The sequence below is a fragment of the Pongo pygmaeus genome, chromosome 11 (genome assembly GCF_028885625.2).
Source record: "Pongo pygmaeus isolate AG05252 chromosome 11, NHGRI_mPonPyg2-v2.0_pri, whole genome shotgun sequence".
In the NCBI taxonomy this organism is placed as follows: domain Eukaryota; kingdom Metazoa; phylum Chordata; class Mammalia; order Primates; family Hominidae; genus Pongo; species Pongo pygmaeus.
This window is the reverse complement of record NC_072384.2, coordinates 103081046-103106981: the sequence shown is the minus strand read 5'-3', so window position 1 is coordinate 103106981 and position 25936 is coordinate 103081046. Positions and strand designations below refer to the sequence as shown.

Genomic DNA, 25936 nt, shown 5'->3' with positions numbered 1-25936 from the left:
AATTTTCTTAGTAAGACAATTTTTACTTTTTGTAGAAAGGGTGCTCATCGCAGATGGAACAATGGTGAGAGCACACCTGAACAAAGGGAGGAAGCAATTTTTACCCCTTACACAGCTTGTCCCTGCTACTGTGTCCTGTCTCCATTGGCTGGAGCCAGACCTCACAATCTAAACTGAACCCAATTGGTTAATGGTTTAAAATTTTTCTAAATAGGTAAAGGCAAGGGAGAATCAAGGAAAAGAGGAAGTTGCTTATGCCAAATAGGGGAGGGGTCTTAGGCTGCGAGCTGGAATGTGCCTGTAAGCATGTCCAGCACAAATATCTTGGGTAAGGTGCAAGGATATAGAATGTACTACGTGCCTGTGAGCATGTCTAACAGCTACATTGGGGCTTAACAAAGAGTTATTAGCACAAAGCAAGAGGCTTGAAGGAAGTTAGTCTTTAAAAGAAACTATTATTTTTAACACTTATGATTTTTTTTTTAATGAGAAGGAAAATTTGAAGAAGAAACTTTTTACTTTCTACAGGGGTATATACAAGTTTAGAATTTTTATATCTTTTTGGTGAATTAATTTTTTATTGTTATACAGTGACCCTTTCTGGCTTTAATAATACTTTTTGGGGCCAGGCGCGGTGGTGCACGCCTGTAATCCCGGCACTTTGGGAGGCTCAGGCAGGTGGATAGCCTGAGCCCAGGAGTTCGAGACCAGCCTGGGCAACATGGTGAAACCCCGTCTCTACAAAAAATTAGCCAGGTGTGGTGGCGTGCACCTGTAGTCCCAGCTACTCCAGAAACTGAGGGGGAACGATCAGTTGAGTGTGGGTAGGTAGAGGCTGCAGTGAGCCAAGATTGCTCCACTGCACTCCAGCGTGGTCGACAGAGTGACAGCCTGTCTCAAAATAATAATAATAATGATTTTTGGCTTAAAGTCTCCTTTATATTAGTAGAGCATAACTAGCTTTCTTTTATTAAATAATATTTTCTTAGTATCCCTTTTCCATCCTTTTCCTTTCAATCTTCCCATGTCCTTTTTTTTTTTTTTTTTTGAGATGGAGTCTTGCTGTGTCGCCCAGGCTGGAGTGCAGTGGTGCAAACTCAGCTCACTACAACCTCTGCCTCCCGGGTTCAAGCGATTCTCCTGCTTCGGCCTCCTGAGTAGCTGGGATTACAGGCACCCACCACCACACCCAGCTAATTTTTTAGTAGTGACAGGGTTTGGCCATGTTGGCCAGGCTGGTCTCGAACTCCTGACCTCAGGTGATCTGCCTGCTTTGGACTCCCAGAGTGGTGGGACTACAGGTGTGAGCCACCATGCCTAGCCCTCACCATGTCCTTATAACTGAGATATGTCTCATAAACAAGGTTTAGTTGGATTTTTTTTTAAAGCCCAGTATGTCAACTTGTCATTCTTTTAACTGGCGAGTTTAGTCCATTTATGTTTATTGTCACTATATTTGGACCTGTATTTTCTGTTTTCCATTTGTTTTGTCCTTCCAATCCTGTTATTTTGTCTCCTGTTTTGGTTCATTTTTAACTATTTGAGGTTTTTTTTTCATTTGTTTTAAAAGTTTTCTTCATCCTCCCCAACCCCTGCCATTTACTGATTTGAAAGTTACACATTTTATTTCCATTTCTGATTTTTCTAATTTTCTACAAGTTAGAACATCATTCTTATTTTATTAAAAAAATTGAGATTTACCAATATTTTTCCTGTCTTACTATTTCTTTCTATATTTCAGATCTTCATTGTGAGTTCATTTTCCTTTCTCCTTGACTACCTCCTTTAGTTTAGATACTTTTTTTTCCTTTTTTTGAAACAGAGTCTTGCTCTAATTCGATTTCTGTATCTGGCTGCTTTTAGGATGTGCTCTTTGGTTTTGGTATTCTGCTCTTTCAGTACAGTGTGTATAAATGTGCAATTTTTATTTTTTAATTTTTGCTGGTATAAATTGTATTTCTTGTATTTGTGCCTTTTACTAGTTCTGAAAACTGCTCAACCATTATTTTTTTTAGTGTGATAAAATATGCATGACTCAACTGTTATCTTTAAAAATATTCTCTCTCCTCCATTTTCTCTATTTTCTGCTTCCAGAACTCTAATAAGCTTATGGTGAACCTTTTCATTAATTCCTCATATATTTTAACTTCTCTTTCATGTTTTCATCCCCCTTTCCCTCTACAGTACATTCTAGGTAAGTTCTTCAGATCTGTTTCTCACTAATTGTCTCCTCTTGCATCTAATCTACTGTTTAATGTATACACCGAGGATTCTTTCCCCAACAACTATACTTTTTATTTATAAAAGTTCTATTTGTTGTTTTATAAATTTGCCTAATTTTTATAGTCCCTTGTTCTTTCTCACTTTTTGACTCACATCCATATCCAAAAATACAAATATTTGAAGTCCTTGGGGGATCTAAATCTATTATTTGTTGGTTTACCCCAGTGTTCTTGTGGTAGCTTGTTTCTTTAGTGATTTGTGAATATCAGCCAATATTTGTTTGCTCTTAATCTGTGGGACTCCTAGAGGCCTAGATAATTTTTTGCAAAAGAAAATTCATATTGCTTTTTCCCAGAGTCAAGCAATACTCACAGCCTGGTGACCACTTTAACCCTCTTCCAGAGCCTTTATTTTAATGTAGGAATTGTGGGCTCGGCTCAGTTTCCTTGTGTTTGCCAAGGGCCTTGTCTGGCAGCGTCAGCACAGGCATTGCCCACAGCACACCTGCCTTTCTTCTTCGCTTGCTGCTTCTCTTTCCTAGCTCTGGTTTCAGCTTACATTTTTGTTGTTGTTTACTTCTAACAAGTCCAGCAATGCATTAAACCTATATTTTATGTAGAGAAGCCAGGAGAACAGAGAAAAAAGTGTATTTTATAGATTTAGCAAGGATGGGACAAATTTTCTGAAGAATATGAACATCCCAGACTTTGAGAAATTTTACTTTAAGAACTCTACTGAGGAAGTAATTAGAAATGCCCTCAAACATTTATGCTCTGAGGTATTCACTCAAATGGTGTTTCATATAATGGAATAAAAAACTAAGCCTTTGAGCTAGACCTTTCTCACTCATCTGCCTATCTTAATCCCAATTTCATGCATCTGTAGCATTAAAATAAAATGAAACCAAACTACATGAATCCACACCAAAAGCACTGTAAGGTAAAGCAGATCATTACTGAAAATGTCTGGGGAAGAGAGAGGACTAAGGTTACCCTTCATCTTATCCAGCAGCATTTCCTTAAAGATCCTTTAACACATCTCTCCATTCCCCAAACTCTATTTCTATAGCCTGAAACCTTCCCTGCTGTGACTCTGCCTCTGTATAACCAATACCTGTTCCCTTCCCCACAACCAGGATTATTCTTCTCACTTCTTTCTCTGGCCACCTCTGGAATCTTTTCCATTTCTAGATTTTCTCCTCTATTTTTTTTCCTATATTCAACTAAAATCTTTACTGATAAAGTCCATCTGAAAATTTTTAAATCTTCTGTGCATTTCTAACATTTTTATATTATGTATCTGAACTTAAAATCTAATTCATCCTTTAGCTTCCTTATCTTAAGGTTAAATCACCCTGATTTACTTAAATCTTCCTTTTAAATGTGTTTTCCTTTTAATTACTTTGGTTGTTTTTACCTTTTTTTACTTTTCCCGTATTCTTTTATAGTATCCCAAACTGAACATAGAATTTCAATAATAGTGTAATAGAGCTATTACTTTCTTGTCCTTAGATGTATTACATCCTTTAAGCTCTCTATACAGCAACACTTTCCACCCTTGTATGTAGGAGAAATTTACATTTCATTTTTTTAAATGGCCCTAATAATAGTTGAAGATGTTAGAAAGTATAAAAATCATATACTTTTTTTTGTCTCTATGTGTGTCTATACTGAGTAAACCAATGACATAGAGATGGAATCCAATGTATACAGACTGGATTATTAGAAAACTGACTCTCAAAAACTGGCTCCCATTGTTGCAATAGGGCACAATTATTTTTGTCTTGATATATAGGCTCAAAACTTGGAAGTAATTTTTTAGTAGAGTTTTGCCTATGGAGGTTTTGGTTTGTATATTTGACTTTTTAAATGTTTAAAACATTTAAAAACACACTAGACAGTGCTGTTTTGATCACAGAAGAGTATGCTATCTTTTGCCATGTGTATGATCTTTCTTTTCCTGTGAAATCATTACTACTCAAGCTCTAGTTTAAGTGAAAAATGTGGAGATGGTGTTTATTGCTATGGTCAGTTTTTAAAAGCATAAAGCAGCAGGCCAGGCACGGTGGCTCACACTTGTAATCCCAGCACTTTGGGAGGCCAAGGTGGGCAGATCACGAAGTCAGGAGATGGAGACCATCCTGGCCAACATGGTGAAATCCCATCTCTACTAAAAATACAAAAAAACTTAGCTGACTGTGGCGGTGTGTACCTGTAATCCCTGCTACTCTGGAGGCTGAGGCAGGAGAATCGCTTAAACCTGGGAGGCGGAGAATGCAGTGAGCTGAGATCGTGCCACTGCACTCCAGCCTGGCGACAGAGTGACACTCCATCTAAAAAAAAAAAAAAAAAGGTATGAAGCAGCCTTTGAATTAAAAGTAGACCATATCCTTAATAGCCCCATGTAGAACAATGAACCTGGACCCCTATCTCTCACCATATACAAAATCAACTCAAAATGGATCAAGGACTTAAATGTTTAAGAGCCAAAGCTATTAAAATATGAGGGAAAAACCTAAGGAAAATGCTCCTGGACGTTTTTCTAGGCAACGAATTTAAGACTAAGACCTCAAAAGCACAAAGAACAAAACCAAAAATAGATAAAAGGGACTTAATTAAACTAAAAAGCTTCTGCACAGCAAAATAAATTATCAACAGTGTAGCTACGATCTCTTCAATGGGATAAAATATTTGCAAACTGTTCTTCCAGCAAGGGACTAATATCCAGAATATACGAGGAACTCAAATAATTCAAGAAAAATAAACATTAAAAAGTGGGCAAAGGACATGAATAGTAGACATTTCTCAAAAGAAGACATACCAATGGTCAATAGGTATATGAAACAGTGCTAAACATCACTAATCATCAGGGAAATGCAAATCAAATCCACAGTGAGACATCAGCTTACCCTAGTCAGAATGGCTATTATTAAAAAGACAAACAATAACAGATGCTGGTGAGGATGCAGAGAACTCTTATACACTGTTGGTGGGAATGTAAACTAGTATAGCCACTATGAAAAACAGTATAGAGATTGCTCAGAAAATTAAAAATAGAATTATTTGATCCAGTAATCCACTAGTGGTTATCTATCCAAAGAAAAATAAATTAATATATCAAAGCGATACCTGCACTTGCACGATTATTGCATTAGTATTCATAATAGCAAGGATATAGAATCAACCCTAAGTGTCCATCAATGGATGAATGGATAAAGAAAAAGTAGTATATATACACAATGGAATACTATTCAGCCATAAAAAGAATGAAATCCTATTATTTGCAGCAACATGGATAGAACTGGAGGTCATTATCTTAAGTGAAATAAGCCAGGCACAAAAAGACAAATATCATACATTCTCACTTATATGTGGGAGCTAAAAATTTTGATCACATTCAGGTAGAGAGTAGAAAAATAGATAACAGACGGGAAAGGGTGAGTGGTGGGGGCAGTGAGGAGGATGAAGAGGTAAGTTAAAGGATACACACAAACAGTTAAATAGAAGGAATATATCAACGTTTGATAGCAGAGTACGGTTATTATACTTAACAAAAATATATTGTACTCAGATGACAAACACACTAAATACCCTGACTTGACCACTACTCATTATATACACGTAGCAAAATTTCACGTGTGCCCCACAAATATGTACAAATTGTTAACAGTAAACCATATCCTTGTCCAGGCATGGTGGCTCACACCTGTTATCCTGGCACTTTGGGAGGCCAAGGTGGGAGGATTGCTTGAGCCCAGAAATTCAAAACTTGCCTGGGTAACATAGTGAGACCCTGTTTCTACAAAAAATTATTCAGGCATGGTGACACACACCTATAGTCCCAGCTACTTGGGAGGAGTCCCAGCTACTGAGGTGGGAAGATCTCTTGAGCCTGGGAGTTGGAGGCTGTAGTGAGCTCTGATCACACCATTGCACTCCATCCTGGGCAACAGAGCATGACCCTTTCTCAAAAAAAAAGTAGACCATATCCTTAATCACAATAGCCAAGATATGGAATCATTGTAAGTGTTCATCAACAGATGAACAGATAAATAAAATTATGGTATGTGTACACAATGGAATACTATTCAGCCTTCAAAAAGAAGGAAATCCTGTCATTTGTGACTAAATGAATGAACCCAGAGGACATTATGCAAAGTGAAATAAGCCACAGAAAGACAAATACCACATGATCTCACTTACATGTGGAATCTAAAAAGTTGAACTCATAGAAGCAGAGAGTAGAGTGGTAGGTAGTTGTGGGGAGGGCACTGGGGGGATGGCCAAAGGATACAAAATTTCAACTAGACAGGAGGAATAAGTTCAAAAGATCTATTGTAAAATGTGGTGACTGTATTTAATAACAATATATTCTTGAAAATTGTTAAGAGAGGCTGGGCATGGTGGATACCTGTAATCCCAGCACTTTGGGAGGCTGAGGCAGGAGGATCACTTGAGGTCAGGAGTTCAAGATCAGCCTGGCCAACATGGCAAAACCCCATCTCTAATGAAAATATAAAAATTAGCCAGGTGTGGTGGCACATGCCTGTAATCCCAGCTACTTGGGAGGCTGAGGCAGGAGAATCACTTGAACCCCAGAAGTGGAGATTGCAGTGAGCTGAGATTGTGCCACTGCACTCCAGCCTGGGCGACAGAGCAAGACTCTGTCTCAAAAACAACAACAATGACAACCAATTGTTAAGAGAGCAGTTTTCAATACAAATGTTAATTAGCTAAATTTAGCTATTTCGCAATGTATTACATATATCAAAACAACATGTTGTATGTGATAAATTATACACTTTTGTCAATTAAACAATAATAAAATTGTAGGCCATATTCATTCATTCCATGTAAAATGAACATCCATTGTGTCAGAGTGTCAAGGCATGAAGATCAGGCAGAACAAGTATACAATGACCTAGAATGAGAACAGCTCCACCAAGGAAGGAACAGGCTTTGGAATGTGAAAACTTTTACATTTCAAGGGGACAGAGACTTAATAGAGTACCTGAATACCTCTGGTATTATGTTTTATTTATATACATACATATACACACACACACACACACACACACACACACACACACACACACACATATATACACACACAAATGTGATTTTTATATATAAGATTATTTAAATTTTTATGTTTCCCTTTTGTATGTTTTCGATTCTGATTTGGTCAACTGAACACTTGACCTAATGATAAAATATTACAGTAAATAAGCTTGCTGAATTTCTTCTTGTTCAACTTCTCTTTTATGTGCTTTTGATTTAGCAAACAAAGATCACAATGAAAAACATTCTCAAATGAGAGAATTTGGAGCACCTCAGTTTTCTAACTCTGAAAATGGTAAGAAATAATCATTTCACTCTACATATGAATGATTCTTTAAAATTCTTCAATTTTTATTTAACACTTATTTCCTTAACATTAGAAACTGTCTGGGTCTCTACATAAGAATGCAATTATGTGCCTCTACTTTGTAGCACATCACAATGGAAATTAAATAATTATTTGTTTTGTATGTTTGGGTCCTATCAGAACGTATCCGTATAACCAGGACAGCTAGGGCTGTGTCTGCTTTTCTGTCTCATGTATCTCAACCACCAGCAGTACAAGCCTCAGGAAATATTTGTTGAATGAATGAATACAATTGTTTGTATATCTAGTGTCATTAGATACTAGCAAAATAGTAAATGTCATTCAACATTAAATAAATTAAAATCACTATTTAAGAAACAAAAGTATGCCCCCAACATTCTGGTTTCCTTATCTGTAAAATGAGGATCAAGACTAAATCAACTTTAAGGTACTTCCTAAGCATTAAATAACTACCTTGAATATCTTTCTCAAGCAATTAGGTTGTAAACATTTTCTCCTAGTTTGTCATTTGTCTTGTGACTTTGTTTCTTTAAATTTTTTTAAGTTAAAAAAATTTTTTTAAAGCTTTTAAATACAGTCCAATTGGTTAATCTTTTCTTTTATTGGATCTAGACTTTAGTCATAGTCAGGAAGCTTTTCCTAAACCCAGATTATAGAAGAATTCTCTTATGCTTTCTTCTGGTATTTATGTAGTATTATTTTTTACATTTAGGTCTTGAATTCATTTGAAGTTAATTCATGTGTACAGTGTTAGCAATGGATCAGATGTTACCTTTTTTTTTTTTTCCCCCCAAAGGCTATCCTTTATATAATTTTTTTTTTTTTTAACAGTCTCGCTCTGTCATCCAGGCTGAAGAGCAGTGGCACGATCTTGGCTCACTGCAACCTTTGCCTCCTGGGTTCAAGCAATTCTTGTGCCTAAGCCTCCCAAATAGCTGGGATTACAGGTGTGCCCCACCACACCCAGCTAATTTTTTGTATTTTTAGTAGAGACGGGGTTTCGTCATGTTGGCCAGGCTGGTCTCAAATTCCTGGCCTCAAGTGATCTGCCCATCTCAGCCTCCCAAAGTGCTAGGATTACAGACGTGAGACACTGCACCTAGCCCTTTATATAATGTTTTAAAATGCCATCTTTGTCCTAGTATTGAGATAACATCATCATATACTATATTTCTGTTTCTACTTGGGTGTATTTCTAGACTTTCTTTATATTTCAAATGGTGTGTGCATGCACCAGTGCCACATAATTTTTTTTTTTTTTTTTTTTTTGAGATGGAGTTTCGCCCTCGTTACCCAGGCTGGAGTGCAATGGTGCAATCTTGGCTCACTGCAACCTCTGCCTCCCAGATTCAAGCGATTCTCCTGCCTCAGCCTCCCAAGTAGCTGGGATTACAGGCATGTGCCACTACGCCTGGCTAATTTTGTATTTTTAGTAGTAGCAAAGTTTCTCCATGTTGATCAGGCTAGTCTTGAATTCCTGACCTCAGGTGATCCGCCCACCTCTGGATTATAGGAGTGAGCCACCACGCCTGGCCCACATAGTTTTAATTACAGAAACTTTCTTGTAGTTTTAGGGCCGGGCGTGGTGGCTCACGCCTGTAATCCCAGCACTTTGGGAGGCCGAGGTGGGCATATCACCTGAGGTTGGGAGTTCGAGATCAGCCTGGCTACCATGGTGAAACCCTGTCTCTACTAAATATACAAAATTAACTGGGCATGGTGGCGCATGCCTGTAGTCCCAGCTATTCGGGAGGCTGAGACAGGAGAATCGAAAAAAAAAAAAGAAAAAGAAACTTTCTTGTAGTTTTAGTATCTGGTAAGGCTAGAATCCCCCCTCCTTTTTTTAAAAAAATTATTTTCTTAGCTATTTTTGCATGTTTACTTTTTCAATTTGAATATAAAATTGTGGGGCTTTATTAAAAAGCTCGATACTTTATTGTAATCACATTAAATGTGAAAACTGACAGGTTGATCATGTTGAGACATCCTCATGAAAAACAAGAGACATCCTTCCATTTGTTAAAGTTTACTTGTATATCTTTCAGACTTTTTTTTTCATACAGGTTTTGAACATTTCCTGTTGTTTATTTCTATGTATTTTATCTTTCTGGTTGCTATTGTAAATGGGGTTTTATTTTCCATTATATATTTTCATTGGTCATTTTGTATACATGAATGCTATTCACTTTTGCATGTTAGTTTTATATCCTGGTATACAGCTGAATTCTTTTATTATTTGAGTTATGTCATCTGAAAATAGAGATAATCTTGTGTTTTTCTTCTTACCAACTCATAGATTTCTCCTGTTTAATTACATTGGCTACTACCTTCAGAACAATGTTAACTAGTAGTGAACATTTCCTGACTTTAGTGGAAATGCCTATAATATTTCTGAACTAAGATGCTGGCTTTGGACACAGATATATTTCATGATGTTAAGGAAGCATCCATCCATACTTACTTTCTTAAGAATTTTTATTAGGAATGGTGATTTTTTTTTTCTTTTTTTTTTTTGAGATGGAGTCTTACTGTGTCACCCAGGCAGGAGTGCAGTGGTGAGATCTTGGCTCACTGCAACCTCTGCCTCCTGGGTTCAAGCGATTCTCGTGCTTCAGCCTCCCAAGTAGCTAGGATTACAGGTGCATACCACCACACCCGGCTAATAGTTGTTGAATTTTGTTGGCAGCTTTTTCAGTATCTATGTTAGCAATTATTTGCTTTTTCTTCTTAAATATATTAATATGATGAACTATAATAGTAGGTTTCCTGATATTATATCATGTTTGCATTCCAGTTGTAAGTCCAGCTTTGTCATTTTATACTACTCTGCTTGCTGATATTTTACTACTCTTTTTGCATTCTTTTTTTTTTTTTTTTTGAGCTGGAGTTTCACTTGTCGCCCCACCTGGAGCGCAATGGCACATTCTTGGCTCACTGCAACCTCTGCCTCCTGGGTTCAAGCAATTCTCCTGCCTCAGCCTCCCAAGTAGCTGGGATTACAGGTGCATGCCACCATGCCTGGCTAATTTTGTATTTTTAGTAGAGATGGGGTTTCATCATGTTGGTCAGGCTGGTCTCAAACTCCTGACCTCAGGTGCTCCACCAGCCTCGGCCTCCCAAAGTGCTGGGATTACAGGCATGAGCCACCACACCTGGCTCTTTTTGCATTCTTCTTCTTTTTTTTTTTTTTTTTTTTGAGATGGAGTCTCTCTCTGTTACCCAGGCTGGAGTGCAGTGGTGTGATCTCTGCTCACTGGAACCTCCACCTCCCAGGTTCAAGCAGTTCTTCCTGGCTCAGCCTCCTGAGTAGCTGGGATTACATGCATCTGCCACCACACCTGGCTAATTTTTTTTTTTTTTTTTTTTAGTAGAGACGGGATTTTGCCATGTTGGCCATGCTGGTCTTGAACTCCTGACCTCAGGTGATCCACCCGCCTCAGCTTCCCAAAGTGCTGGGATTTGCTAAGTGTGAGCCACTGTGCCCGGCCTCTTATTCATTTCTTAACCTATGAAAATGTCTAGGTCTAATGCTTTCTTGTATGTGTTTTTTGTCTCTCTCTATAGAAATCAGTCTGTTTAAGCTTTTAATCTGTACTGGGATTGATTTTAGTAAATTATATTTTTCTAAGAAGTTATTCATTTTGTCTAGACTTTTAAATTTGTTTGCAATAGAGTTGTACAAAATTTCTTTTTATTTTTAACAGCTCTATTTAGGTATAATTTAAATACCATAAATTTCACCCATTCTAACAGTTCCTAATTTTTAGAAAATTTAGATTATGCAACCATTACCACAGTTGGATATTAGAATGTTTCCACTACCCCCCAAATTCTCTCATGCTTGTTTTAAATTAATCTCTGATTCACTCCAAGCCGTAGGTAATTAGTAATCTGTTTTTGTCTCTATAAATTTGCCTTTTCTGGACATTTCATATAAATGAAGCCATACAAAAGGTAGTCCTTTATTTCTGGCATCTTCCACTTAATGGTTTTTAGAGTCATCCATGTTGTTGTATATATCAGTAGTTTATTATTATTATTATTTTATTTTTTGAGACCGAGTCTCACTCTGTCACCCAGGCTGGAGTGCAGTGGCGCGATCTCGGCCCACTGCAACCTGCCTTCTGGGTTCAAGCGATTCTCCTGCCTCAGCCTCCCCAGTAGCTGGGACTACAGGCATGTGTCACCATGCCTGGCTAATTTGTTTTGTATTTTTAGTAGAGATGGGGTTTCACTATGTTAGCCAGGATGGTCTCAATCTCCTGACCTTGTGATCTGCCCGCCTCAGCCTCACAAAGTGCTGGAATTACAGGTGTGAGCCACTGCACCCGGCCAGTTTATTACTTTTTATTAAGCAACAGTATTCCATTGTATGGATATACCATCTTATGTTTACTTATTTACCAGTTGATGAACATTTGGATTGTTTTATAATTTTTGGCTATTATAATACTACTACTACTGAACATTCATGTACTTCTCTTTGTGCGAGCACACATTGTCATTTTCCTTGGTTAGATTCCCAGGAGTGAAATTGCCAGGTTGTATGGTGAATTTAACTTCTTAAGGAACTGCCAAACTTTTTTCAAAATAATTGCATCATTTTATTTCCACCAGCAAAGTGTGAGGGTTCTAGTTTCTCCACATCTTTGCCAACATTTGGTATTGTCTATATTTTATTTTTTGAGACGGAGTCTCGCTCTGTCACCCAGGCTAGAGTGCAGTGGCACGATCTCAGCTCACTGCTGTCTCCACCTCCTGGGTTCAAGTGGTTCTCCTGCCTCAGCCTCCTGAGTAGCTGGGATTAGAGGCATGTGCCACTACACCCAGCTAATTTTTGTATTTTTAGTAGAGATGGGGTTTCACCATGTTGGCCAGGCTGGTCTCGAACTCCTGGCCTCAAGTGATCCACCTGCCTCAGCCTCCCAAAGTGCTGGGATTACAGACATGAGCCACCGTGCCTGGTAAATTTTAAGTAACAGTTATTCTAGTGCTTTTTTTTTTTTTTTTGAGACAGAGTTTCGCTCTTGTTGCCCAGGCTTGAGTGCAATGGCGCAATCTCAGCTCACTGCAACCTCCGCCTCCCAGGTTCAAGTGATTCTCCAACCTTGCCTCCTGAGTAGCTGGGATTACAGGCATGCCCCACCACGCCTGGCTAATTTTGTATTTTTAGTAGAGACAGGGTCTTGCCATGTTGGCCAGGCTGGTCTCGAACTCCTGACCTAAGGAGATCCACCTGCCTCAGCCTCCCAAAGTGTTGGGATTACAGGTGTGAGCCACAGTGCCTGGCTATTCTAGTGCTTTTAATTTGTAGCTTTGATTTGCATTTCTCCAGTGACTGATGGTGTTGAGACTCTTTTCATGTGCTATTGTCCATTCGTATATCTTCCTTATTGACAAATCTATTCAACTCTATTGACCATTATTTAATTGGGTTGCTTATCTTGTTAAGTTGTAAGAGTTTATATATTTTTTATAAAGTCCTTTATCAGATATATGACTTGTAAATATTTTGTCCCAGTCTTTTTATTTTCTCAATTTTGCCTCTGGAAGCACAAAATTCTTTATAAGTCCAAGTTATCATTTTTGCTTCTTCTAGCTGATTGCTCTATTGATTTCAACAGTCCCTGGAGCATAAATTGTTCCACACAATAAACCAATCAAATTTGGACTCATTTAAAGCAATAGTTCTTAAGGTCACTGAAATTTGTGGTGACCCCAGCTGGCTTTTTCCCTGGTTCCTTCAGGCAAAGTAGCTGGCCTACAGTTTAGCCTACGTGTTGACACTCATACACTGTAAGTCTTCTCCAGTTGTCTTTTACTAAAACCTCCACTGTTTTGAGAGCATCCTTAGGGTTGAATTTCTCTACACTCTGTTACAAATGAAGTCAGTGACTTTGGAAAGGGATTAGGAACCATCAGTTTTATGGTCTGCTTCTCCCTCACTCCCTGCAAGGAAAATCTCTTGAGTCAGAGCTTGAGCTGGGAGTGGGGACAATGGCATACTTCTGAGTGTCATCCTTGCTCTAGGAGCTGAGTGCTAGGTGAGGAGAGTGACGGTAGCCTTAGGTCTTCTTGGCTTGGCTTTTTCTTCATGAAACCACCACTTTACTAGCAGGGTCACGTGGTCAGGGGCCCTATATTCTTAGCACACTACACCAAACTCAGATTTCCCAACCCATGAGGGATCTGGGGAGGAGATGGGAGCTTCTATCATCTATTGACTGCACTCACCTAGGACTTAACCTCAGCAACAGGTAACTGAGCACAGGATGTGAAATGCTGGCATCTTACTCCTCCTGGGAAGCTAGCCCTTGACTGACAGTTGGAGAGAGAAACCGCCCTGTGTTCTGGCTGCACCAGACTGGAGTGGAATCTCCATCTTGCTAAGTTGGAAAGCGGGAAGATGGGACTGGTTCTCAGTTCAAATACCACAAACTCTTGCTGTTTTTCCTAAATTATAGTAGATTTTCTTAAGTAAATATTTCTTCATTTGCTGCATATCCTTGGGACTATTTCCAGAGACTTTAAATGCTTATTTATTTTGAAAAATAACTTTCACCAATTATTCTGGGGTGCAGGTCCGTGATGCCTCTCCCTTTCATTTTTATTGATAAAAATGTTTAAGGGATAGGATTTTTCCTTTGTTCATGCCATTTAAGTATTCTATTGTCAAAAGGTAAAATTACAACAAATTTAAAGACGTTAATTGGCTTTTATTTGCAATTCTAGAATCAGGCAACACCCCATTCTATAACATGGAATGAGTGTTCCGAGGAGGTTGGTTTTATAGACAGAAAAGGACCAGGGAAAGCAGAAACAGAAAACAAAAAGTGGATTGATCATTGCAGTTACTTTTCTTGTAAGAGTTAAAGCAGAGGGGACTTCCTCATCGTGCTAGCTAGGACTGGCCTGCTTGGGGACTTGGCTATGATGTCTCTCTCCTGATTTCTTGAAAGGCCAGATAACTTAGTTTGGTTTGGTGATATGGAACTTTAGCATGAGTGACTCCATTTTGGTTTGGTCTGTTGGGTCTAGTACAAGAGCTCAGTCCAAACCAATGGTCTTCTATACATTTTACTTAACACCATGGATTATGATATACAATATTTCCTTCATCATTATTTTTCCTAAAGTCCATTCCCTTTTCAACGTTGTTTGGTAGAAGGTTTTAAGATTTACAGGTGTAACAACCTTTTTGTTTTTATAGTTTCATTTTAGAATTGTCTTTTTATTGCATTATGATCAGAGCATGTTGTTTGTAATGTTCCTACTTTAAGAACACAATTTTTTTGTGTGTGTGCCTTAGTATAATCAACTTTGTACATTTTCAGTGTGTGGTTAAGAAGAATGTTTCTATTACCAGGGTTTGTGTTATCCAAAATAACTACATTATTGATTATGCTCTTTTGATCTTTTTTATCTGTTGTCCTCTTGGCCTGTTTTTTAGTCAGAGTGGTATATTAAAGTCTCATATTATTTATTTGTTTCTGTGTCTTTTGCATCTCCTTTGGTTTCTGACTTAGGTGGTAGCTTAATTATTTCATATATAGCATTCATAATGGTTATATCTTCATTGTGAAATGTGGCCATTTTGACCTAAATCCTGCCTAATTAGAAATAACTTTCACATAAACTTGCAGTCACTTTAGTTGTTTGTTTAAAATTATGTTAATACAGTATGAAAACAATGAAACAAATTTGATTCATCCTATGGTCTTACTCTCATTTCCTAAAATCAAAAAAGCCTTTGTTTTTATTTACACTCAATAGTTGCAAAAGATCTACCTGTAGATTCATTGGAAGGAGAAGATTTTGAGAAGGAATTCTCATTTCTGAACAACCTCCTAAGTTCTGGTTCTTCAAGTACTAGTGAATTTACCCAAGAATGCCAGACTGCCTTTGGGAGCCCCAGTGCCAGTCTCACGTCCCAGGAGCCTTCCATGGGGTCTGAGCCCCTCGCTCATTCTTCTCGATTCCTTCCTTCACAACTCTTTGACCTTGGCTTTCATGTGGCTGGAGCGTTCAACAGTAAGTGTCTATGAAACATTTGGACATATGTGCTTTACTTTATCTTTGTGAAGCAAAAACCGTGTGCTTACTGATGCTAGAATCAACAAGGAGACTGATTTTAACGTCAGCACCACTAGATAAAATCTGCAGTCCACCAATCAACTGGAAAAATATTAGTCACCTCGGGAATCTGTTAACAAGACTGAAACAAGGGCTGTTTCCCTGCCCACCTTCACCAGACCCCATGTTTTCTTCACTGATTTTCCCAGGCATCTGGTTTAAAACACTTGACCTGCTAATTACTCCTACCTAGGGCAGTCAATACTGTTTCTTCCATCAAGCAAAACTTGCTGTGTTCAGAGTTGACAAGAGGAAAAAGAACAGCTCTGGAGGCTGGTTCCCTTTCTGGGCAAGGTAGCAGGAGAAAGAGTCCACCATCCTGTGTCCAACCCTGCACCTTGGGGGTCACTTTGCTTCCCACATCCATATTGGTTACCAAATCCTGTCAGTTCTGTTTCTGAAACCTGTCTCAAATTTCCCACTCCTCTCTGCCTCAACACCAGAGCCATTTAGAGCCTCATTTGCTTTCCTAGGTTACTGCAAGAGTTCCTAACAGGTCTCCAACCCCCAATTCATCCTCCACACTTATGTGGAGTTCTCTCTCCAAGCAGCAGATTCTGATGTCAGCACCTGGCATACATTTTATAAAATGAAACACCATGGTTTCCAGGGATAAAACTTGCCTATGTTGCATTTCCATCCATATCTCCTATCTCCTATTGAAGTGAAGGAAGAATACTTGCCGTTTTCTATAATCACACTGAGTGCTCCACAGCCCTCTGATGCATCTATCTGTACTTGTGTTGCTTCTTCTGCTTCTGATGTTCAGTAATGGAGCTTGGACGTGGGCCTGGGTATTAGATCCCAATCCAGTGTTTTCTCCATGACTGTCAGTCCTTGAAGTCCTCCTCAGTACTGCCAAATGGAAATGGTTTCTCCCTCCTCCCATCGTGCTTTGCTTTATCTATTTTCATGGTTCTAATCCTACTTTATCTTGCTTTATATTCCAGTCTCTCACATCCTAGATTTTAACCCCTGGACGGGGGGACCCCTCATGGCACTTCACAGTGTCTTAATGCATTGTACTTTGTATTAAATACTGAGGTACATGCTTTATCTACAAGCATCCCAAGGGCATGATATGTAGAGTGAGTCATCTTTGTACTTTCTATGACAGCAGCATGTTGTTAGCTCAATTAATAAACTAAATGTTAGTTAAATAATCACTCAGTAAGAATTGATTGAATAGAATAAAAGAAAGAATAGACAATATTATTTGATAAAGAGGCACTCTATCTGGGATAATTCAGGTGTTTTGCTACAGTAAAATCTTCAAAAATATTTATTCTTGTGTGGCATACCAATGGCCCAGTAGCTATAAAGATTTACAAACTGATTTCATTCTCTACTATCAACTCCTCCCTCTTCCTGCATAACTTGCTACGTCTCTAGCAGCACTGAACTTTTAGTTGCTGGCAATGCAATTATCAACAATACTTTTTCACTACTCAAAATATGTGCTCTGATCCTTACCTGTAGGCAGACAGGATATTCCCATTTAATAGCTGAACAGCTGAAAACCACAGTATTTGAATAACTTGCTCAAGGTCATCAGACAGTTTAAATAGTTAAGACAGGACCAAAATCTGCCCCTGCCTCTTTGTGCAGAACTCTACTTTACCAATCTTTCCTTTATATCTACTTTTCTCTCTCCTGTGGTACAGACCAGGAAAGGGAGCTTCCCTGCGAATTAAGAGATCTGTGTTTGAGGAACCCTATCTACATTGGGCCTCAGATCTTTTCTATACAAGGAAGGGATTAGGCAGGATAATCTAAATTCCTTTCTAGTGCTGTGCCATAATCATAGCATAAATGGTTTTCCATGTTGTAGCAAACATTTCTCCACATTCCCATAGAGTATTCATAATGACGTTTTAATTACAAAGTACTGTCATTTTATACAACATAATCTACCTGATTCCTTCCTTATTGTTTCTACTTGTTCATTATTACAGATAATGCCGCAAAAAAAAAATCATGCATGTACTTCTTCCTTCAGCTAAATTATTTCCTTAAGAAAAATTGCTAGGAATGGGATCACTGAGTCCAAGGGTATAAGCATATTTATAGGTTTCAACATTCCAATGATCAGGCCTGTTCCTTCCCTTCTTGACTCTTTAGAACTTCTTCCTATACCTTTTGCATTTCAATTATTTTTTAAACATCCCACATATTTATTTCAAAACCACTTTGAAAAATGTAAGGAAGTCGGATCCAACTCTGTCTGAAACTAAGATGATTAAAATATATGACTATAGATAAATTTTCAGTATTTTATACCTCTTATACTATAGAATCTTACCCAGATACAAAGACTGGAGGACTTAGATATTTTTACCTTTTCTTGTTTTTCTGATGCTGCTTCCTATTTGATTAACAATGGACAATTTTTACTTCTTTTATCCCAGGCTGGGTCTCCCAAGAGGAATCAGAGCTTCGTCTTTCACACACTGATAACCAGCCAGTGCCTTCACAGAGTCCAAAGAAATTAACAAGATGTAAGTTATTTATTTATATATTCTTTATCATTGCTTTAATAATCAGTTGAATTCAGATAAATTTAGAAAAGGATCACTTTATATTGTTTTCACCTCATTGTCCTGAAAAAGTTTAATAATGAGTTATTAAAATGAAAGCTATACTGCTTATCCCTCAATGTGGAAAGCATTGAATAGAAATTGAGCTTGGGGCCAAGCATGGTGGCTCATGCCTGTAATCCTGGACTTTGGGAGGGCGAGGCGGGCGGACTGCCCGAGGTTAGGAGTTGGAGACCATCCTGGGCAACATGGTGAAACCCCAACTCTACTAAAATACAACAACAACAAAATTAGCCAAGTGTGGTGGCGAGCACCTGTAGTCCCAGCTAGTCGGGAGGCTGAGGCAGGAGAATTGCTCTAACCCAGGAGGCAGAGGTTGCAGTGAGCCAAGATCGTGCCACTGCACTCACTCCAGCCTGGGCGACAGAGTAAGACTGTCTCCAAAAGAAAAGAAAGAAAGAAATTGTGAGCTTGGCAAAGCATACTACATTTTGTACTGTAATCTTTTATAGTTTGTGTTAAGGTTTGTTGGTAATGGATATAAAATTAGGGATACAAGATGCTTTCTGATTACAGGATGCCTATTGACAAAGAATGCATTCAAGCACTTAAGTTGGTTACCATATTAACCTTTTTCTTTTCTTTTTTTTTTTTTTTTTCATTAAGACAGAGTTTCGCTCTGTCACCCAGGCTGGAGTGCAGTGGTACAATCTCAGCTCACTGCAACCTCCGCCTCCTGGGTTCAAGCGATTCTCCTGCCTCAGCCTCCCAAATAGCTGGTACTATAGGCACATGCCACCATGCCCGGCTAATTTTTTGTATTTTTAGTACAGACAGGGTTTCACCATGTTACCCAGGATGGTCTCGATTTCCTGACCTCATGATCTGCCTGCCTCAGGCTCCCAAACTGCTAGGATTACAGGCTTGAGCCACCACGCCCAGCCCATATTAACCATTTTTAAGAGTACAGTTCAGTGATATTAAGCATGTTCATATTGCTGTGAAACAGATCTTCAGAACTTTTTTATCTTGTAAATCTGAAACTTTATACCTGTTAAACAACCCCTTCTCCTAAGTCCCTGGTAACCACCATTCTGCTTTCTCTGAGTCTGATTACTTTAGATACCTCATACAACTGAAATAATGCAGTATTTGGTTTTTTTGTGACTGGCTTATTTCATTTTGCATAATGTCCTCAAGGTTCATCCTGAAGGAAGTGACTGGATTTCCTTCCTTTATAAAGCTGAATAATACTCTATTTGGTAGATACAACACAACTGGTTATCTGTTGATCCATGGATCACATTTTTTAAACAGCCTACTGAGATATAATTTATTCCCTTCACTGGTCTTCAATACTCTGCTGTAAACAAGAGACCTCTCTTATCCTCAACTCATTTATTTATTATCAATATAGATTCATATGTTTTCTTTCGTTGTTGTTTTTTTTGGAGACAGAGTCGCCCAGGCTGGAGTGCAATGGTGCGATGTTGGCTCACTGCAACCTCCGCCTCCCAGGTTCAAGTGATTCTCCTGCCTCAGCCTCCTAAGTCGCTGGGTCTACAGGCATGTACCACCACACCTGGCCAATTTTTGTGTAGACATGGGGTTTCACCATGTTGGCCAGGCTGGTGTTGAACTCCTGACCTCAAGTGATCCACCTGCCTCGGCCTCCCAAAGTGCTGGGGTTACAGGTGTGGGTCACTGGACCTGGCCTGATTCCTATGTTTTCAGTGGTTTATAATCACCACTGAACTTACTGATTCTAGTGCTCACGTTGTTCCTGTGTTGGCCAGTGGGCGCTCTTTCAGGCTGACTTCTGAATCCTTGTGATATCAGTATCTTTAAATTTTGAAATAATTTCAGACTTATAGAAAGACTACAGAAGTTAATACAAAATACTACCATACATTCCTCACTTAGGTTTCCAAAATGTTACCATGTTTGCTTTACTCATATTTTTTTTGAGTATTTTTTTGCTTTACTCATATTTTTTGCTTTACTCATATGTTTACTCATATTCTCTCTCTTCCCCACCCCCACATCATATACATATAAATTTCTTCTGAACTGAAATAGTTTAAGTAGCAGACATGATGCCCCTCTGCCACTAAATATTCATTGTCTATTTCCTAAAAACAAGGACATTCTTTTACATAATTACAGTACAAGTCCAAATCAGGAAATTAACATTGCCATAGGACCATTATCTACTGTAGACCTTATTCAGAGTTTGTCAATTATCCCACTAATTTCTCAACTTCATTTTAGTTTTTCATAGTCTAGGATCCAATCCAGGATCACACATTGCATTTAGTAAAGTCTCTTTAGTCTCTTTTAATCTGGAACAGTTCCTCAATCTTTGTGTCTCATGACCTTGACATTTTTGCAGTGTACAGGTCATTTATTTTGAATATTCCTTGAATTTGGGTTTAGCTAATGTTTTTTCATAATTAGACCCAGGTTATGCATTTTGGCAGGGCTACCAGTGCAGGAATGGTGTTGTGCCTTAGTAAATCCTATCAGGGGGTGCATGATGTCTATTTTGTTTCACTCCTGGTGATGTTAAGCCTGATCACTTGGTTATGGTGGTATCTGTCACGTTTCTCCATTACAAAGTGACTGCTGTATTTTTCCCTTTGTAATTCGTAAGTATCTTGTGGGAAGTATTTTGAAATACTGCAGATGGTTTGTTTCTACTGAAGTTTTGCCCACTAATTTAGCATTCACTGATTATTCTTCCATGAAATATTTATTACTGTAGTTGTTGCCAAACGGTGATTTTCTATTTCCTCATTCCCTCTGTATTTATGAGTTAGTGTTCTACTGAATGGGAAAGCTTTCCCTTTTTCCCTACTTATTTACTTATTCATTGATATCAGTGTGGACTCCTGGAATCTATTTTATTCTTCCCAGTACTTTGAGGTCAGCCAGTAGGGGAAACCCTCGATTCCAAGCAAATCACAGATTTCACACTGGCAGGTTCAGAATACAGCCATCCCTCAGGGATTCAGAGTACTTATAGTTATACTTTTCTTTTTAAAAACCAGCTAAAACAAGTTGTACTTAATCATTTAAAACAGACACTATAAATAAATTTCAGAAACGAACACAAAAAAGCAAAGGCACTATTTATCTATAATTCTTGAGGCTGATTTTCGAGGAAAAATTTAGGGGGGAAAAAAAAACCTCTCACCAAGAAGGTACAACAAAACTAAACTTAAGAATTTAACAGGCTGGGTGCGGTGGCTCATGCCTCTAATCCCAGCACTTTGGGAGGCCAAGGTGGGCGGATCACGAGGTCAGGAGTTCGAGACCAGCCTGGCCAACATGGTGAAACCCCGTCTCTACTAAAAATACAAAAATTAGCTGAGCGTGGTGGCACACGCCTGTAGTCCCAGCTACTTGGGAGGCTGAGGCAAGGAGAATCACTTGAACCTGGGAGGCAGAGGTTGCAGTGAGCTGAGATCATACCATTGCCCTCCAGCCTGGGCAACAGAGCAAGACTCCATCTCAAAAAAAAACAAAAAACAAATTTAATAAAATTGATGTTTTGGTTTTTTTTTTTTTTTTTTGAGACAGAGTTGTGCTCTCTCACCAAGGCTGGAGTGCAGTGGCATGATCCTGGTTCACTGTAACCTCTGCCTCCGGGTTCAAGCAATTCTCCTGTCTCAGCCTCCCGAGTAGCTGCGATTACAGGCACGCCACGAAACCTGGCTAATTTTTGTATTTTTTGGTAGGGACGGGTTTTCACCATGTTGTCCAGGCTGGTCTAAAATTCCTGACCTCAAGTGATCCACCTGCCTTGGCCTCCTAAAGTGCTGGGATTACAGGCGTGAACCACTGTGCCCGGCCATAAAATTGAAAATTTTAACAACTTTAAAATTCATTCATTAAGAGCCTCACTTCATTAGTCATTAAGGAAGTACAAATTAAAAGCAAAATGGAATTCAAGACCTACCTATTACAATGGCTAAAATGAAACAGAAAAGAAAATCCCTAATTGACAGGGATGTTAAATAACTAGAATCTCAAAAACTGCGTGTAGGAGTGTAAATTGGTAATACCACTTGGAAAACTGGCAGTTTCTACTAAAACTTAACATACATATGCCCTGTGACCACGTAATTCCACTCCTAAGTACATACCCAACAGAAACGCATCTACCCATTGACTAAAATATATGCTAATGAGCGTTACTGTGATACTGTTAATAATACACCAGAATGGGATTTACCCTGGCATTCCCTGGGGTTGGGGGTGTGTGAATAGTGACTGGAAGGGTGTCAGGGTATCAGGCATGAGGGGAGCTTCAGAGGAGTAGTCATTTTTTTTTTTTTTTGAGACAGGGTCACACTCTGTCACCCAGGCTGGAGTGCAGTGGTGCAATCTTGGCTCACTGCAGCCTCTGCCTCCCAGGATCAAGCGATTCTCATGCCTCAGCCTTCCAAGTAGCTGGGATTACAGGTGTGTGCCACCACACCCTGCTAATTTTTTTTTTTTTTTAAGTAGAGACAGGGGTTTCACCATGTTGGCCAGGCTGGTCTCGAACTCCTGACCTCAGGTGATCTGCACACCTCAGCCTCCCAAAGTGCTTGAATTACAGGCGTGAGCCACCATACCCAGCCATGTTCTACTTCTTGATTCTGATATTGCTGATGAGTGTATTTACTTTATGAAAATTAATTACGTTTAATTTGGGCTTTTTCTCTCTATATAGAATTCATTTTCTGCTTGTTATCCTATAAGAATCTCTGGAGGCAGTAATAGCGTACACAAGGAGAGCCTCTATAAAAGATGTAACGGACAGAACTTTATTTCCCATTGTGACTAATGAATATAAAACCTTATATTTGCATAATGCTGTACAATATTTACATACTTTTCAGGACTCTTCAACAGCTGCATGAAGGAGGTCAGGTATTATCTTAGTGACATCTATTCTTCTGGCATAATGACTAATAGTGCCCCTATTTACTCTCATGTATCCTGATATAATGATGAATCATATGGTTACTACTTTACAGATGAGGAGACAAGAGCCCCTGAGGTTAAATGACTTGCCCAGTATTACTCATTAGTAGGTGTTACACCCAGGAGTCAAAGCCAGATTTTGTGTGGGTTTCACTGATACTACTTCAGGGTACTCAGAAACAGAACTGGACACACAGAGTGAAGCCTTTCACTCTGCCCTGATCCTTGGGCTCTGGATCCCTATACCCCAAACCCCAGCCCTCTGGTCTGTGGTGAGTGTTACCGTGATGTGAAAGAGGATTGCCTTGGGACTGCCTTCTACCCTCCACACTGTGACTCTGGTTTCATGTCCAGTTCTTAGACTGTCCTCTGGGTCTCAACCCTGCCTTCTGGACTCCTTGGCTTTCAAGGGCCTAGACTTCTGAGATGACCCACTGTCTGTGCCACTGTGCATTCTTTATTAGTCCCAACTCTCAGCCCAAATGTACACTCTTGAATATCTGCCACAGTGCAACTTGTAGAATCTTGAGAAATAAAATTTTCCAGTCTCCATAAGGAGATGTGAGGGATCTGATGAACAAGAAGTTGTACCTGAGATAAAATGCATACTGTAAAATGCGCACATCAAAAAGTTTTAAAGTGCACATGGAAAAGACATAACAACTGTAAACCAAAATGACAATGTTGGGTGTGCTAATGTGGTAAGATTAGGGGGAATTTTTTTCCTTATGTCTAATATTTTTGTAATATCACTTTTATAATAAACATAAATCAACTTGAAGCAGTGTTTACAAATGTCATTTCTTACTTGATATGAACAAGTTTACTTTTAAACCTTATCTGAGAGTCTTCTATAAGTGATCCTAAATGTTCTATGGAGACCACAGTATTGCTTGCCTTTTCACTTTTAACTCAATTCCTTTCTCAGAGCAGCATACAATTATTTAAATATAGGCACCTCATCAAAGCACAAGTTATCTGCATTTGCCTTTCAAAATTATCTTAAACCAGGAGCAATGGTTCATGCCTATAATCCTAGTGTTCTCGGAGGCTGAGGTGGGAGAATCACTTGAGCCTGGGAGTTCCAGACCAGCCTGGGCAACATAGGGAAACCCCAGTCTCTACCAAAAAAAAAAAAAAAAAATCTTAAGGGGACTGTAGTTGATAGATTATTGTCACAGTTATCAACCTAATTTTTTCTTAATCCAAAAGAAGCACCTACTTCAAAATCATAAATGTGGTACAAAAACATGATTTCAAAACTGAATCTCTTTAATGTATTTTTTTTCTTTTTTAATAGCCCCCAACAATGGCAACCAAGACATGTCAGCCTGGTTCAATCTGTTTGCAGACTTGGATCCACTTTCAAACCCAGATGCTATTGGACACTCAGATGATGAACTTCTTAATGCTTGACTGAAGTTATAATGTCACTTCAGTGGCCTTGAGACATCAATTTTACAACGTATTTCCTTTGTGGAAAGTTTAGATTGTAACCCACACACAAAAGCATGGTGTTTGTGAATATAACACCTGTCAGCCAACTTTAGACAGATGGTAAAGACCACATTTGAATAAGTACACATCTTTCACATCTTGGATTTGCAGCTGTTGGTACTATGTGGAAAATATTAGAAACTACAGAGTCTGCGATATTTAGATACTGAAATTTATGTCAAAATAACAGCTAGGAATAATTCTGTCAATATGGAGTTGAGCTTATTTCTTTGGAAACCCTTTTAAGTTGCCTTGCTGGCTGTGAGAATTTTATATGTGGATAAAAAAGATGGCATGTAAATTGGATTGTGGTTTGGGGTCAGTTTTTAAATGAAATAGTAGCAAGGAGGATTTTCTGTTTTGGAAAACAGCATTAGAACCAGACCAGCTTTGTTTTGGGTTAGAGAGATAGATAGAATAAGATTTGAGAACTCAGTTTGCTTTAATGAAATCACAGAGAAACTTGGTACTTGTTTATCTTCATTTGGAGGCTAAAATTGTAATGTTTTTTCATTCATACAAAATAATGGACACTCCCTAATTCCATTATTAAATCTTGAAGGGTAAGTAGCAGGATAATTAATTTGCTAAGCCCATCCTCAGCAGAAACAGAAAAATCTATCTTCCCATCTCCTAAAACTCAGAATGCACAGTAATACTTAAGGCTTGTACAAGTGTCTTCAGACCCACTTTTTCATACACTTGCTATATAGTATTATGCAGTATTTATATTATTCCTGAAAATAAAATGAGGGGAGAATATTCCCTAAGCAACTGGCAAATAGTATTCCTGAAACACCTAGAAATTTCTATCTGAATGAGGGAGACACTTATGAACACCTTATCCTTACATATATTTGCATACTTATCTCATATTTTGTGACATAATTATTTAACCCAGAATACTTTACTTTCTGGCAGACATACAGAAAGCTCTGTGTGATCAATAAGGGAGTGTCTCATTTTTCTACTTCCCTCTTTCTGTGGGCGACATGATCTGAGGCTCTATTTGATTACTAAGCAAAATCTGTTACCCCTACAGGGTTTAGAACCTAAGTATCAGAGGAAGGCTATTTAATGGAAGTTAGTGTAAGCTGATAAAAACATAGCTACTGTACACACACATCAATCACTCAATTTCCTGTCCTTTTTTCTTGCCCACCCTTTAATTTTGAAGCAATATC

General features: G+C 38.6%; 1 protein-coding gene across 6 annotated transcripts in view; it reads left to right on the top strand.

Annotated features, from left to right (window-relative positions):
* Positions 1 to 25053, top strand: part of ICA1L (islet cell autoantigen 1 like) — an 89800-nt gene extending 64747 nt beyond the window's left edge. For 5 of the 6 annotated variants that reach the window (XM_054479157.2, XM_054479153.2, XM_054479155.2 and 2 more), the window contains 4 exons: positions 7504 to 7578; positions 15385 to 15642; positions 18153 to 18242; positions 24556 to 25053. In XM_054479157.2, coding sequence (XP_054335132.1) covers positions 7504 to 7578; positions 15385 to 15642; positions 18153 to 18242; positions 24556 to 24671 — 539 coding nt within the window. In that variant the 3' untranslated portion in view covers positions 24672 to 25053. The remainder of the gene's footprint in view (positions 1 to 7503; positions 7579 to 15384; positions 15643 to 18152; positions 18243 to 24555) is intronic. The other variant, XM_054479158.1, reaches the window with a different exon arrangement.
* The last annotated feature ends 883 nt before the right edge of the window (positions 25054 to 25936 follow it).